Source organism: Synchiropus splendidus, chromosome 6, assembly GCF_027744825.2.
Source record: "Synchiropus splendidus isolate RoL2022-P1 chromosome 6, RoL_Sspl_1.0, whole genome shotgun sequence".
Lineage (NCBI taxonomy): Eukaryota > Metazoa > Chordata > Actinopteri > Syngnathiformes > Callionymidae > Synchiropus > Synchiropus splendidus.
The window spans coordinates 11,466,259-11,479,917 of NC_071339.1; the positions used below are offsets into that span (position 1 = coordinate 11,466,259).

General features: G+C 42.8%; 1 protein-coding gene across 1 annotated transcript; it reads left to right on the top strand.

The window, feature by feature from the left end:
- The first annotated feature begins 40 nt into the window (after window positions 1-40).
- Window positions 41-12,806, top strand: dgkab (diacylglycerol kinase, alpha b). The gene is made up of 24 exons (XM_053867889.1): window positions 41-190; window positions 549-634; window positions 1,991-2,067; window positions 2,544-2,688; window positions 3,653-3,727; window positions 3,845-3,894; window positions 4,313-4,387; window positions 4,599-4,715; window positions 4,810-4,927; window positions 5,791-5,879; window positions 6,559-6,669; window positions 6,737-6,835; window positions 6,908-6,958; window positions 7,590-7,663; window positions 8,161-8,235; window positions 8,305-8,390; window positions 8,768-8,857; window positions 8,922-9,082; window positions 11,012-11,076; window positions 11,141-11,231; window positions 11,303-11,483; window positions 11,552-11,672; window positions 11,948-12,008; window positions 12,134-12,806. Exons 2-24 carry the CDS (start codon window positions 562-564, stop codon window positions 12,212-12,214), a joined length of 2,166 nt encoding a protein of 721 aa, XP_053723864.1. The 5' UTR covers window positions 41-190; window positions 549-561; the 3' UTR covers window positions 12,215-12,806.
- The last annotated feature ends 853 nt before the right edge of the window (window positions 12,807-13,659 follow it).

Consider the following 13,659-nt stretch of genomic DNA (forward strand, 5'->3'; position numbering starts at 1 on the left):
CTCATCACTAACGTGCCCGCGCTTTCTGCCCTTTCACGCACTGGGGTTGTGCCATCGACCGTAATAACGCTGATAGAAGCTCCTCCCTCTGGTTCTCTTAATCCCTTCTATCCGCTCAAACCGCGGCGGACATTTACTGTACCAGCTTGATCAACCCGACGGGACTTGGTGTTCGGGTCCTCGCACTCAGGTGAGAGACTCAATCCTACTCTTATTCGGGCCACTGACCCGATAAACTATCGATTATGCACCCGTCAGTCAATACGGTAGCTGACTTCTAAACCATCAGTATTGAAGTGTAATTTCTGCTCCATTTCAATGCGACTCTGGACTTGTTTTGGCATATTTATACACCCAAAAAAAGTCGTAATAATATAAGGGGAGTGGAGTGTTTGACTCTACTGCATGTGTAGTCTCAGAAATGAAGACAAACCTGTTTGCAGGTAGTTGCTCAAATGGATCAGCACACACAGGGCTCGGTTCTTGTAACTGTATCCGTACTGGTGCTTTATATTGCGACCCTAGATTGCTTTCCTTGCTTGGTCTAGACATCTCAGAACCATGACTTCGGCTGAGGACACCGACTGCTCCCTGACACCAGTGGATTTTATCCAGCTGCAGCACTACATGGATGGTGAGCCTGACTCTGACTTTCATGATCCTGCCACTCATTTCTGATCTTGTTTACATCTTGAACACAAATGAAGGGGTAAATCACTCCTTCCTCATGTTACGTGTTTTAATACGGTGCAACTGAAGATGTGTTTTGAGCGTGAATATTTTGATTAATGTTTAATAGCAAGACGACTATAAGGAAGAAGACAAACAGGATGTTGATAAGAGATACTACATGAGCCAAAGTCCAATGAATGGTACCATGAACATTAATTACATTCTCTTCAATTAACCCATTGTGACTTGAAGAGCTTGTTAAAATCCAACTTGTTTTTAATGTGCTGCTGATTGAAAATAACGGGAGCAGAATTAATAGGCAGATAAAACTCAGATAATACATAAATTTCAGAAAAGTGTATCGCAGATCACTAGAAGATCCACCTCCTTCCATTGATGTTTTGTGGAGGGACATTTATGGCACACAATGTAAATGCATCTAAAGCCAATAGACGGAGCGATAACGGGACCAAAACCGCCCACTTGTTGTTATATTCCGGGCCCCATTCATTTCCCCACAGCTCAACTATCAGACAATGCGACAACAAGCTGAAGCTGCACAGAAAAAGTTCAGTTAGTTCAGCAGGCTTCAGATGGTGATTGTGTCTTTCACTCAGTTAACTTCATCTCACTGCAATTTGTATTGTGGATCACTGACATGTCACCTGGTGTGTTCTGGGTATCAGCAACAGAATTGAAGAGATACAGCTAAGGAATGGAAATGACTCACGGAAAATCCATAAAATGTTAGTCCTTGTTATCGTCCAGAGGCCATGTTGAATAAATATTTCGCCTCAGTAGTTACTACTTTCACCAGTGCCAGCCACGTGACAGGATGTGGCCACACCAAACTCTCTGCTGCTAGAGTTCTTAATGAAGTACTTGAACTGGAAAATGGTCTTTTTCAGTTCATTATAGTGACTGAGTTGGAGTCACTGACCTCAAAGCTAAAACACAACCAGCATTTCATTGACAAATTTCATTCCCTGTATTTATGTCCTTTCCTCTGTAAGTCATGTTGAAGCTTTCAGGATTTTTTCAATCATCATCATGAGCGAGTCCGGCTAAGCTCCGGCATGATAGACCAATGGATAATTGCGCCTGAGAAACAGAACACAGTGTCGTCTCCATTATCCAGAACCATTATCAGGTTGAAATCATAATTCACATTTCCTGCTCCGGCACTTACGTGATTGAATAAAACCAAAAACATTAAGTCGAAAATATTGTATGATATATGTCATGTAATAATATTACAATATTATTATTGTTGTGAAATCGTCTTTCACTAGCAAAATAACTGGTGTTTTCCTTCCAGAGAGCAGTTTGAGAGTGAAGGATGTGATCAAGGAGTTTCACAGCGGCGGGCGACTGGCCCAGCACAGCGTCGGAGAGGTCAGTCCTGAGACACAGACCATTGTGAAACACTGGACAAAAAGTCAACCATTGATATAAGGAAGGAATGATTGTTGTCTAGTGGATAGTTTAGTAGTAGTAGTGTAGTATGTAGTGTAGTAGTATAGGAGTGTAGTGTAGTAGAGTAGTGTAGTGATGTATAGTGCCATGTAGCAAAGTACAGTAGAGTGCACTGCAGTGTAGTGTAGTCTGAACAACACTACACTGCAGTGTAGTGTAGTCTGAACAAAAACACATTCATTAATAAATAAAAAACACAGAGATTTCAAATCTGATGGAGCTTTCTTTAGAAGGTTGCTGCCGTTGGAGGAGGGGCTTGACGCTCAGTGGTCTTCATACTAGTACAGTAGCTTGGAACAAGATCATTTGGTCGAATGTCACAACATCTGATGACAGTATTTTACCGATCAGCTTCAGCTTTTTCTCATCACTCTTTGTGTGGACTGTTGCTTCAGTGTGTGGATGAGGCCGGCTTCTGCCTCTTTCTGAAGACCTACCTTGAAGTGGAGGACTTTCCTGCTGATTTCTGCCGGCGGCTTTTTCGTTACTTCCAGCACGTGGATCAGGATGGCTCCATGAGGTGTAGCTCGTCTAAAGGAGGTCAGTGAATGGCCTCGTCCCGGGTGTGTTCTCACCGTGCATGATGAGTCACTTGTATTGTGGTGCCTGCTGCTGCCTGCTTCAAATGACACTACCCATTTTTGGGGCTTTATTTTCTCCAGAGAGTTGTGACAAAGACTGCGTGTCATGTAGTGACAGGTGGGTGAGGTTCCATGAAACAGTGTCCTGACTTTCAGAGGCCACCAGGTGGCACTGTCTGCTGTAAAAGGTTTGGACTTGAAAAAGTAATTCGATGAACCTTCACATCATTTCTAAACCAAGAGCGCCATCTAGTGGCCTCTGCAGTACTGTTTCATGACCCATCTACCCATCACTAGTGCTTATCAAACAGAACTACTGAACAGCACTTGGGTCATGAGCAACAATGTCAGTGATTAACAGCACGTCAGGTCAATTTAGTGACAGCTGCCGTGCTTCATATCACAGAAATGCTCAATCATCACTTCAGGAATCTGATCAAGTTCCTCATGACACATTGACGAGACAGCCCAGTGACTTAGTGTCAACAAAAGAAACAAAGAGGTGTAGAAACGAGGAGAAAGAAGGTGTTCACAGGGTCTTCTGTCGTCATCTCTCTACAGTCATGCATAAACTGTTGCTGGATTCAGAAGCTGTTTCTTTCTGCAGTTGCTCAGTTTGTGGCCTGTAAACAAAAAAAAATCTCTCCAAGAAGAAAGACACAAACCACTGCATGCGATTGTCTGCCTCACACAGTCACACATTTTCAATGAAGGTCATTGGTCAGTCGGGTTGTTCATATGTTCTCACTTGCTCTGATACACATCATGAGCCAGCGATGTTCGGACAGCAATTGTTTCTTCTAGGACGTCTTGGATATAACACCAAACCATTAATGAACAGTCACATGAAACAACAAAACTTGTGTGTTTAGCTGACTGTGGTTGGAGAATTTAGCTCGGATAATTCCAACTCTTGCCTGCAGGTGGCGTCTATCTCCGTGATGTGTCCTGCTACTTCTCTGTGCTGGAAGACCGACAGCCACGCGAGAAGCTGGAGGGTTGGTTTCTTTCTCTAGACATTTCCATATGAATTCACGACTGTTCTGACGTGTTGACTGTCAGTTTAGCTCTGATATGTGAACAGCACATGGCACTAATTGTGTTTTTCTTTTCAGTCACTTTCAAACTTTATGACAAGGATGGAAATGGGCTCCTGGACAGTTCGGTAGGTATACAGTGAGTCTCCTCGGAAAAGACGTACAGCACACAGTAGTTAAACATACGGTATTCTCAAGTGCTTCAGTTCACTCCCAAGACCTGAAAATATGGATGTCATTATTTATATTTAGTTAACTTGACTCAAAATGACCAATAACTAATGAAAATATTCATTTTAAAAACTGCACAAATGACCCTGCATGGCCATTTACAACACTATTTGTTGCTAATAACAAATAACATATCTTCCTTTTTAGGGAAATAATGTCGTGAATATGCCTCTAACAACCCAAAATTCCATGAAAATCTGCTGCATTTGGCCAGGCACAATTCAATGCATATACAGAAGCGTAGATACAAATCTCATGCCATCACACAAATTGATCATAATCTCTTTGTGTAATACGTATGTTGTTGTTTTCCAGGAAGTGGACCGAATTATTACCCAAATGATGCGAGCGGCTGACTATCTGGGCTGGGACGTGACTGAACTCAGGCCTGTACGTTCTTATCTCTGGTGACTTCCTCTTTCCATGGGATGGCTCTGTAATCCTGATGGAGGTTTGAATGCATGTGGGCCTGTCCTCTGAACTGGAATGTGTTGCAACTCAAGGCGGTGATTCTGCAGTATAATGTGTACTGTATGCGGCTCTTATGTTCTATAAATGCAACACTCCACTGAGTCAGTAGAGCTTTTTGATTTTTTTTCAGGTTCTGAAGGAGATGATGACAGCAATTGACATAGATTGCAGTGGCACCGTCACGCTAGAGGAGTGGTTGAAAGGAGGCATGAACAATGTTCCACTGCTTGTTTTGCTGGGACTGAAGGTAAAGCTTAGTTCAGAACATTTCTCCTGTGGACGAACAGGAGACGTGATTTGAAAAGGAACAACGGCAGCTCTGTGTTTGCTCTCACCCACAGATGAAAGAGCGGGATGGGCAGCATATTTGGAGGATGAAGCACTTCAACAAGCCGACCTACTGCAGTGTGTGTGAGAACATGCTGCTGGGACTTGGCAAGCAGGGACTCTGCTGTAACTGTAAGTGCTGCCACCTGGGGTTAGGGTTGTGTCATCGTCTGTGGTTGGACCAATGGGGGACAAAAACTAACTTTGATGGAATATAAAGAAAAGAAAAAATAAGAAACAGAGATGAGTATGAACATAGAAGATGTGTGGAGAAACTCAATTTGATCTTTGATCGGAAGGCACCTTCTTAAAATGAGGTTTGTGTCTTGCAAGAAAACCTTCACCAACAAGCGGTACATAGAGCCACTGACCATGTTTACATGCAGAGAGTAGCTAAGAGAATGGACAAAAAATCATTTCTGAAAATTACCAGGTGGAACTGTTCACCCCCAAAATGAAAACCGAGGAAGGAAAATGCTGCAAGAAACGGGAAAGAGAAATATATATACAAATGGAGACTACATGAGTATTTCAGCTCTCACTGACTGTAGTAAATAACTATTGAAAAAAAAAATCAAATCCATTCCATTTTGACTGTATTTTGTAGTGTGATTAAGAAAACAAAAAAACATAGTACATAGATTAATAATACATGTATATACTCCATGTTATGTTACTTGGATTGATGTCTGAGATTTATTCATTATTATTGACTGCATGTTGGTGTAGTGGTTTGCTTTGTGGAGTTTGTGCCTTCTTTCTCCCTGACCAAAATCATTGTAAAGTTGTATTACTACTTTAATTACCCTATATTATATTATATTAAAGCATTATTGTTTAATCTATTGCATTACACTTAACGTCCATAGATATGTACCCCCTTACATGAAGATAAAATATTCTTGGTCTTCAATGTATTTTTAAAATAATGAATGCTTTTCTTATTAAAGGTTGGTTTCCTTGTCACGGTTTTAAGCTCTGTTTTCGTCCCTCAGGTTGCAAGTACACTGTCCACAGTCAGTGTGCCAACAAGAACCCGGATCCCTGTGCTCGAACCTTTGTGAAGTCTAAAGATGAAATCCATGTAAGATGCCGGGGATTGAGGGATGTTGCTGGGCCCGAGGCCTCCTCAACAAGCTTCTTCCTGCCTCTCATTTCCTGATAGTTGTCATCTGGGTTCCAGATGCTGTCAGCCCTGCAGGTTTATAGAAACATTTAAAGTGTGCTCAGGGAATTATGCTCCATCCATGTGTCTAATTTGAGCATACAGCAACTGCATGCTCGTCACTACAGTGCAGCCATCAGTGTGATTTTAATCAGGGATTACACCCGGCAGAGACCGTGCATCTGTTAAATGTCCTAAATTTGGAGAAGAGTGGACAATAAGCTGTCATTCTTTCTGCTGCAGGCTAGTGAGAGGGCTAAATTTATCTTGAGTCTTTATATTTAAAAGGCATCTAAATGAAATTTTATGATCATATCGCTGTGCATTTACAAATATATATAAAACGTCTTGTCTTTTAATATCATTCAGTGAAATTTCTTGCCAGTTCTGTAATTTTTTCTTCCAATATCGAATGATCTGCACAAGCAGGTGAGTTTGCTTTCAAGCTTTGCCCAGTACTCAAAGGGTCAAACTCAAGGCGTGCAGGCCAAATCTGGGTCGTCAAATGAGTTCATGTGGCCTGCAAGAGCCTAAATACTTTTGAGTTTGATGCGGGATTGTCTGATCTACCGCCTGAGCTCCTTCAACTCTTCCCCAGGTGGCTGCACATGACTGGATCAGAGCGGAGAGCAGCTCCTCCAAGTGCCAGGTCTGCCACAAGAAAATCAAAACTTTGGCTGGAAAGCGTTGTGTTTGGTGCAAGGAGATGGTGAGCTCACCAACTGTGACATCATGCTTTTGAAAAAGACTCTGCTCATTGCGTCGCTGTGCCTCAGCGCCACGACGAGTGTCTCTTGGCTGGTTTATCGACGTGTGACTGTGGCCCCCTGAGGGACCACATCCTGCCTCCCTGGGGCATTTACTCAGTCTCAAAGGTAAAAACCGAGGACTGATATGAGCTTGATGACTTTGTGTGAGCTCAGCTAACTCTGTTTTGTTTTCTGCAGGAGGAGGACACGACTCTGCTGAATGTGACTTCTGACGGCCATGTTCTGAGGGTGGTCTGCCCATTTTACCTTTCTCATTTCTCATTCACCACATGCGCCACATTTCATTGGTTGATTCTTCAAAATGCTTACACACACAACTGAGAAGTTGAAAGTCAAATAGTAATAGTCTGCGATATGTAAGCTTTTGTTTCACTTTTATGTAGATGTAGAATTTTAGCAATACAATTAGCAATAATAGTGTTAATAATAAACCTACTGGACACTTCATTTCATAGTTATTAAACGCCACTACGCAGTGAAAAATGAGCTCTACGGCGTGTCATTCTCGTTTAGATCACGAGGTGGCGCTAATGAACAACGTTACAGCTACATAAGAAAGCAAAAATACTTCGGTGAAAGTTCATGAAAACTCGATGCAGAGAGGTTGTCGGTTTGACCCGGGAGTCGAACCCGCAGCCTTCTTGCTGCAAGTGCTAGCCATGTGGCCTCTGACAGAAAAAAAAATGTAATTTCATATTCAAACTGAAGATAATATCGAGAATACTTACGCAGTAATATCGTTAGAAATCAGCTGCAAATAACAGTGTCTCTCAAATAGAAGTGAACCACAAATATCTAGAGAGTTCATTGTGTGTTTCTTCTTGGATTTCTGTTTACTTTTGGTCAATATTTTTTTCAGATTGCTCCTGTTGCCAACACACACCCCCTGCTGGTTTTTGTCAACCCAAAAAGTGGAGGAAAGCAGGGTGAGAGGTTAGTACCGGCATGTCTTGTGGTCCAAACACCACCACTGTTGAATCTGGAAGCACAGCTGCGATCTGCCATATCTGCTCTGAGAAGCCATGTGCTCAGTAAGCACACGCTCATTTGGTCATTTGGTCTGTTGTAGTGCGTTTTGGCCAGTCATCCGGCTGACTTGTCACAACAGTCACAGGCTTACGAGTATTCCTTTTAAGGAGTTGTAGTTTCCTCCTGAAAGTCCTGAAACAAATGTGTGGGACTGGTGACTCTGTATTGGCTGTAGGTGGAACTGTAGCTTCGAGTCTCGATCTCATGCTGAATCACAATGCTGTTCAGTTTCACTTCCACTTCCTGTTTCAGTTGCATCATTTCACTCTCAGGACATTTATCAGTGGCAATCTAATGCTGTTGTTTGACTGTAATTATAAAAGAAAATACATTTATTGCTTGCACAGATACTAATAGTAGTGTCAGTCATTTTATTGAATAAAAATTCTGTTTGTTTCCAGAGTGCTCCGGAAGTTTCAGTACATGCTGAACCCTCGTCAAGTCTACAACCTGTCCAACGGGGGTCCAGCTCCGGGGTACTCCACCAATGCTTACACTCTAAATATGACTTGAATTCTGACACTGACCTCATCTGTTCTTTCTAGACTGCATTTCTTCCGTAGCCTGCATGAGTTCAGGATCTTGGTGTGTGGAGGCGATGGCACTGTCGGCTGGCTTCTGGATGCCATGGGTACTGCTCGACCAGATTTCAGATAGATAAATAGATAGATAGATCTATTGTCTGTTCCAAAGTAAAAAACAGAAATTCCTCTTTTGTCAAAGTTTAAAAACCACACACGTATGTTAACATCACCAAGAGACGTAGAGAAAACATCAACACATTAAGAACACAAATAAATACTTACATACAAATACAGAGTGTCTATACAGTTGTTTTGTTGTTCGGGAGGGTTTTGTCCTGTGTTTGGTGAGGAGGTTGAACCAGATTGTGATGGTGAGGATCAATTCAATAAGTGATTTATAAACAGGAGTTAAAAGATCCTTGCTGGTGTTTAAAGATCGGAGAGGATCAGCGAGCGGTGCTTGATGTGGTTTGTGTGCCTTCAGACAAAGCTGGCCTTCAGGGCCACCCTCCAGTCGCTGTTCTGCCACTGGGGACTGGAAACGACATGGCTCGCTGTCTACGCTGGGGAGGAGGTGAGACCATCGCCCCGCTCTTGCAAGTCCCTGAACTCTGACTGTTGTTGTGGACTCTTCTCAGGATACGAGGGGTCTGACCTGAAGGAGATTCTGAGGCACATCGAGACCAGCGAGGTCATTCACCTGGACCGGTGGAAAATTCAGGTGATACCGAACGATCCGCGGGAGTCTGGAGACCCCGTTCCCTACGAGATCATCAACAACTATTTCTCCATCGGAGTGGTGAGTCACTGTGCCGAAAGATAATGTGGAAGTGATGTGATGAACTTGGCTTACCCTCTATTATTCATACTTCTGTGGGTGTCTGAAAAGTTTCCATCTGTTCCACAGATTTAGTCCCATGCAATCTATTTATTTATTTATCTGCCTAGTATCGCAAGAAGGTCTTGCTTTTCTAACGTTATTTTTTAATTTCCTCTGTGCCAAGGGCTCAAAGTAGTTAAAAATATTTGAAAAAACAGGATGGGAATTCAGTAATATGGAGAGTTCACTGCCTTACAGAATAAAGAAGTGAAGTTACAACGCCCTGGGAGGTCAAATCATTTTCAGAGCTGAGATGCATTACAAAAGAATCAAAATGATCTCAAACTGCTGCCACAGATCTGCTGCTTTACCTCACAAATACAGACACTAAAACAGGCTGGTTGAATTCCAGACCAGGATTCCCCATCCATCTAGCAGTAATATATGACCTGTTACTGAATATAAGAATGATTAATATGAAAAAAAACAGTGTGTAATTCGCAGCAATAGATGATGCTGATATTCTGAGAGCCAGAAGTTGAAATGAAATTAGTAGTTTTGACAACTACTTTTTGTAAGCACTCAAATGTCAGTTCAGGAGACCTAAAAATTAACTACCCAGAGTTGGAACGGTCAGATGTGACCTGATACATTTGAGTATGTATGTATATCACTTTAACAGTATTTCATTTAACTGAGTTTGATAAAGATCTATGTTGGTCGCTGAAGTCTTGCAATCGCCGACAGTTCTCACGTTTTCTTCAGCTGTTTGAGTGTCGACGTGAGAGTTGCATTCAGATCTCTCTCACGCCAAAACAGTGGGCATTAACTTTCCATGTAATAAATAACCATGCTTGCTGCCACTTCTTTTTTTTGGGGTCATAAATGGTTGTTTTATTGCCCTATCTAAATGAACGTTGATGTATTTAGGTCCAATGAATATATTTATACGCACAAACCAAATAGTTATGAGGTAATTTTCCAAATGATTCACAACTTTGAGGGACACTGAGTATAGTAGGTAGAAAGTCTGGCGACACTATCTCATCTGTTTCCTTTGTAATAAATGTTTTGAAGAGCGACCTATATCCAAACCTAACTTTCCTGACTCGTATGCTTCAGGTCCTCCTCTCCATGATGCAGTGAGTCTCTCATCATATATGTTTTATAAAGTTCTCCCCCATCTGAAATGTCAGCGAAACCTGACTCTGCCTGCACTGCAGTTCTGACCCCGCCCTCCTCCTGGCAGAGACGTGTTTGCTTTTAGTTCAGCGTCTCACATTGTAGTGCTCTTAACACACAGCTGGTGTGTGTGTGCGCATGATCAAGACAGCAGAAGTGATGTCTGATACTCTGATGTGCCTGTCATCACAGGCAGATGCAGAAGTGAGAAACAGAACCGAGCCAAGTCTCAGTCATTCCCCCGCCATTCTCCTCCAAAGGCGTCTTTTTTTATTTTGGAGACAGACTCTGTCATTAACACTCTCTCTTTGTTGAAAGCTTATTTTGAGTCCGGTGATGTCACCGTCCTTCGGTCTATTGAAGCAGGAGCTCCACGGATGGGACACTACCCGTCAGCTCCTCTGGAGTAATGAGGATGTGGGGCTGGGACTGCGAGACATTTTAACCTGCAAGTGTGGAGTTTAATTATTTTAGTCTGTCAGCTGAGGCGGGCTGAAGTTTTCCTCCTGACCAGTCACAGCAGAGTGGGCGTGACTGGGAGCAGGAGAGTCCAACGTTTTTCTATAGGCAGGGCTTATGCACGTCTAACGTAAATATTTCAAATCATACAGAGTTCTGTGTAAACAGACGCACAGATGTGTTCAATAGATACTCACACCAGTACATTAGTTGCTCTTTTCAGTGGTAAAAAATTGAAACAGTCATTCCTTGTCTCCTTGTGTGCAGGACGCGTCCATTGCTCACCGTTTTCACTCCATGAGAGAGAGGCACCCCCAGAGGTTCAACAGCAGGTGAGTTTTTCCGACTTTTTTTAAATTCGTCATCACGACTAATGGACCTTCTGTTTATTTCAAGGATGAAAAACAAACTGTGGTATTTAGAGTTTGCCACCTCTGAGACCATCTCTGCCTCCTGCAAAAAGCTGAAGGACTGTCTCTCTGTTGAGGTGAGCTCTCCTCTGATCACGGAAAGCTGTTTGAGCAAAATTGATGTTCCCTGTTGCTCGACCTCTGTCAGTGCTGCGGGAAAGCCTTGGACCTGAGCAGAGTGTCCCTGGCTGGGATAGCTATCCTCAACATACCCAGCATGCACGGCGGCTCCAACCTCTGGGGCGAAACCAAAAAGTGTGATGTGGTGCCGGACGCCGGACACAGTGAGGTCATCACTGACCCCGAACTTCTGAAAACAATCCCACAAGGTGATGCCTGAAACACCTTCAACTCTTGACCGCCCATTATTTAACCCTGTTCTGCTGCTCTCTGCCAGTGATGAGCGATAGGCGTCTGGAGGTGGTGGGGCTGGAAGGTGTGTTAGAAATGGGTCAGATCTACACCGGACTGAAGAACGCCGGACACCGACTGGCTCAGGCCTCGCAAATCACAATCAGGTTTTTTCTTTAGCCACTTATTGTTTCGCTCATACAGTAGCGATGGGTAGATGAGGTTTCATGAAACAGTGTCCTGAATTTCTGAGGCCTCAGATGGCACTGTCTGCTGTAAAACGTTTGGACTTGAACAACTAATTCAATGAAACCTCACATCATTTCAAAACCAAGAGCGCCATCTAGTGGCCTCTGAAAATCAGGACACTGTTTCATCAACCCTACAATAATGTTTCGTGATACCACATTACCATCCAATGATGACGACTCTCTGTGTGCAGGACAGTCAAAGCTCTGCCGATGCAAATAGACGGGGAACCATGGATGCAGCCTCCTTGTACCGTGAGTTTTCTTATCATTCAAACAAATCTAAGAGAAAAGAAGACAGAGTTCAGCCTCAAAAAATACGAAAGAGATGTTCTCCATGTTTAAATGTGACAGAAGATTGCCTTTTAAATCTGTTCCAGATCCACATAACTCACATGAATCAGGCCAAAATGTTGATGGGCCCGCCAGCCAAAGCATCAGGCTTCTTCCACCTCAAGTGAGACAATCAACGCAGAGGGGGTCTTGGTATTTGTACCAGCCACTGTGCTGATCTGGTACTTTTAAAGCACTTTATCTGTATTAGCAATCGGTTTAGAACTGTGCGGTCGACAATGTTGCCGTGTGTTTGTGGTGCCAGTCTAACTCATGTTCATTAATTCAAGAGCAGAGCCGAGCCCCAGAGTTTGTGTTCAAGAATGACTTGTTTTTTAAAGTGATGGGTTGATGAGGTTTCATGAAACACTGTCCTGATTTTCAGTCGCCACCAGATGGCGCTGCAAAACGTTTGGACTTGATCAACTAATTTAATGAAACCTCACATCATTTCTAAAGCAAGAGCGACATCTAGTGGCCTCAGACAATCAGGACACTGTTTCATCAACCATGTAACACTGTGTTACCTCATGATACCTCATCCACCCAGCACTAGTGTGCTGTATCAACCCTTGTGTGGTCAGTTTGTGTCGTCTGTATCACCTTGGTGGCAACATGATTCTTTCATCTGTTTTACACTCCATTGTTGTAAGGTACCGTGATTATTGGTTTTTGTTTGAACTGTATGATTTGGTGTCAAATAAATCGCTCAAAACGTGACTATCCATGGATGATGTATTTTATTTATTATTTATGATTTTGTACTCCTTCCGGTAATTGACTTGTGACACCGTCTGGATGTAGCAGAAGATCTGATTGCAAAACTGCTTAACTGACAATGAGAACTGCCGAGAAATACAGCAAAAAATGTAGAATTATCTTTTTAAATTGCAAAATAGTCCTGGTGTATATATCGAGTGGAGCCTCTGTGTTCTAACATCACAGTGTGGCACCATTTTCACAGCAGCATGGGAGGGGAAGACCCTAAAACTCAAGAGGGAAAATAAAAAAGTACACCATTTGGATATGCAAGTTTACATTTTCATTTTTAGAAATGTGTTCATTCATCCGTCAGCCTGTGGTATTTCACTGTGTAAACACAGGGTGTGACCTCCCTCACTTAAAAAAAATAAACTGCATCACATGCGAGGTTCCCCTGAGAGCATTTGAGTGAACTTTGTTTTCACAGACTGTTGAGGAGAAGTGGTGACCCCAGTGGTATCAGGTGTTGTTTTAATTGTTGCAGCTGTAGGGGGCTAATGATGACATGAGCGTATGAAGTGACGTTTCCTCCAGAAGCGTTACTGACTTACTCGCAAGGTGGAAATACTTCAGCGCTGCATCTTATAATGAATGTGAATATCTGCTGTGATACTTTCGATGATGATGTAGAGCAGACACTGCTGCGGTCTGGCCGCAAGAACATTCTTCCTTTAGATGCCAGCGAAAGGGGGCTTACTGTGAATGTTCCATTGCATGGGCTCCCTCACACAAACAGGATATAGTTGAGATACGCTGCGCTCGTGGTTTTCCTTGCTCTGCCGATGGCCCAGTTCAACAATATATATTATAC

Excerpts from the sequence above, each read along its gene's own strand:
- dgkab (XM_053867889.1), top strand. The coding sequence starts at position 562 with ATGACTTCGGCTGAGGACACCGACTGCTCCCTGACACCAGTGGATTTT. Across the intron at positions 4,928-5,790 it reads GCAGGGACTCTGCTGTAACT|GTTGCAAGTACACTGTCCAC; the intron begins GTAAGTGCTGCC and ends TTCGTCCCTCAG. Across the intron at positions 7,664-8,160 it reads GGAGGAAAGCAGGGTGAGAG|AGTGCTCCGGAAGTTTCAGT; the intron begins GTTAGTACCGGC and ends GTTTGTTTCCAG.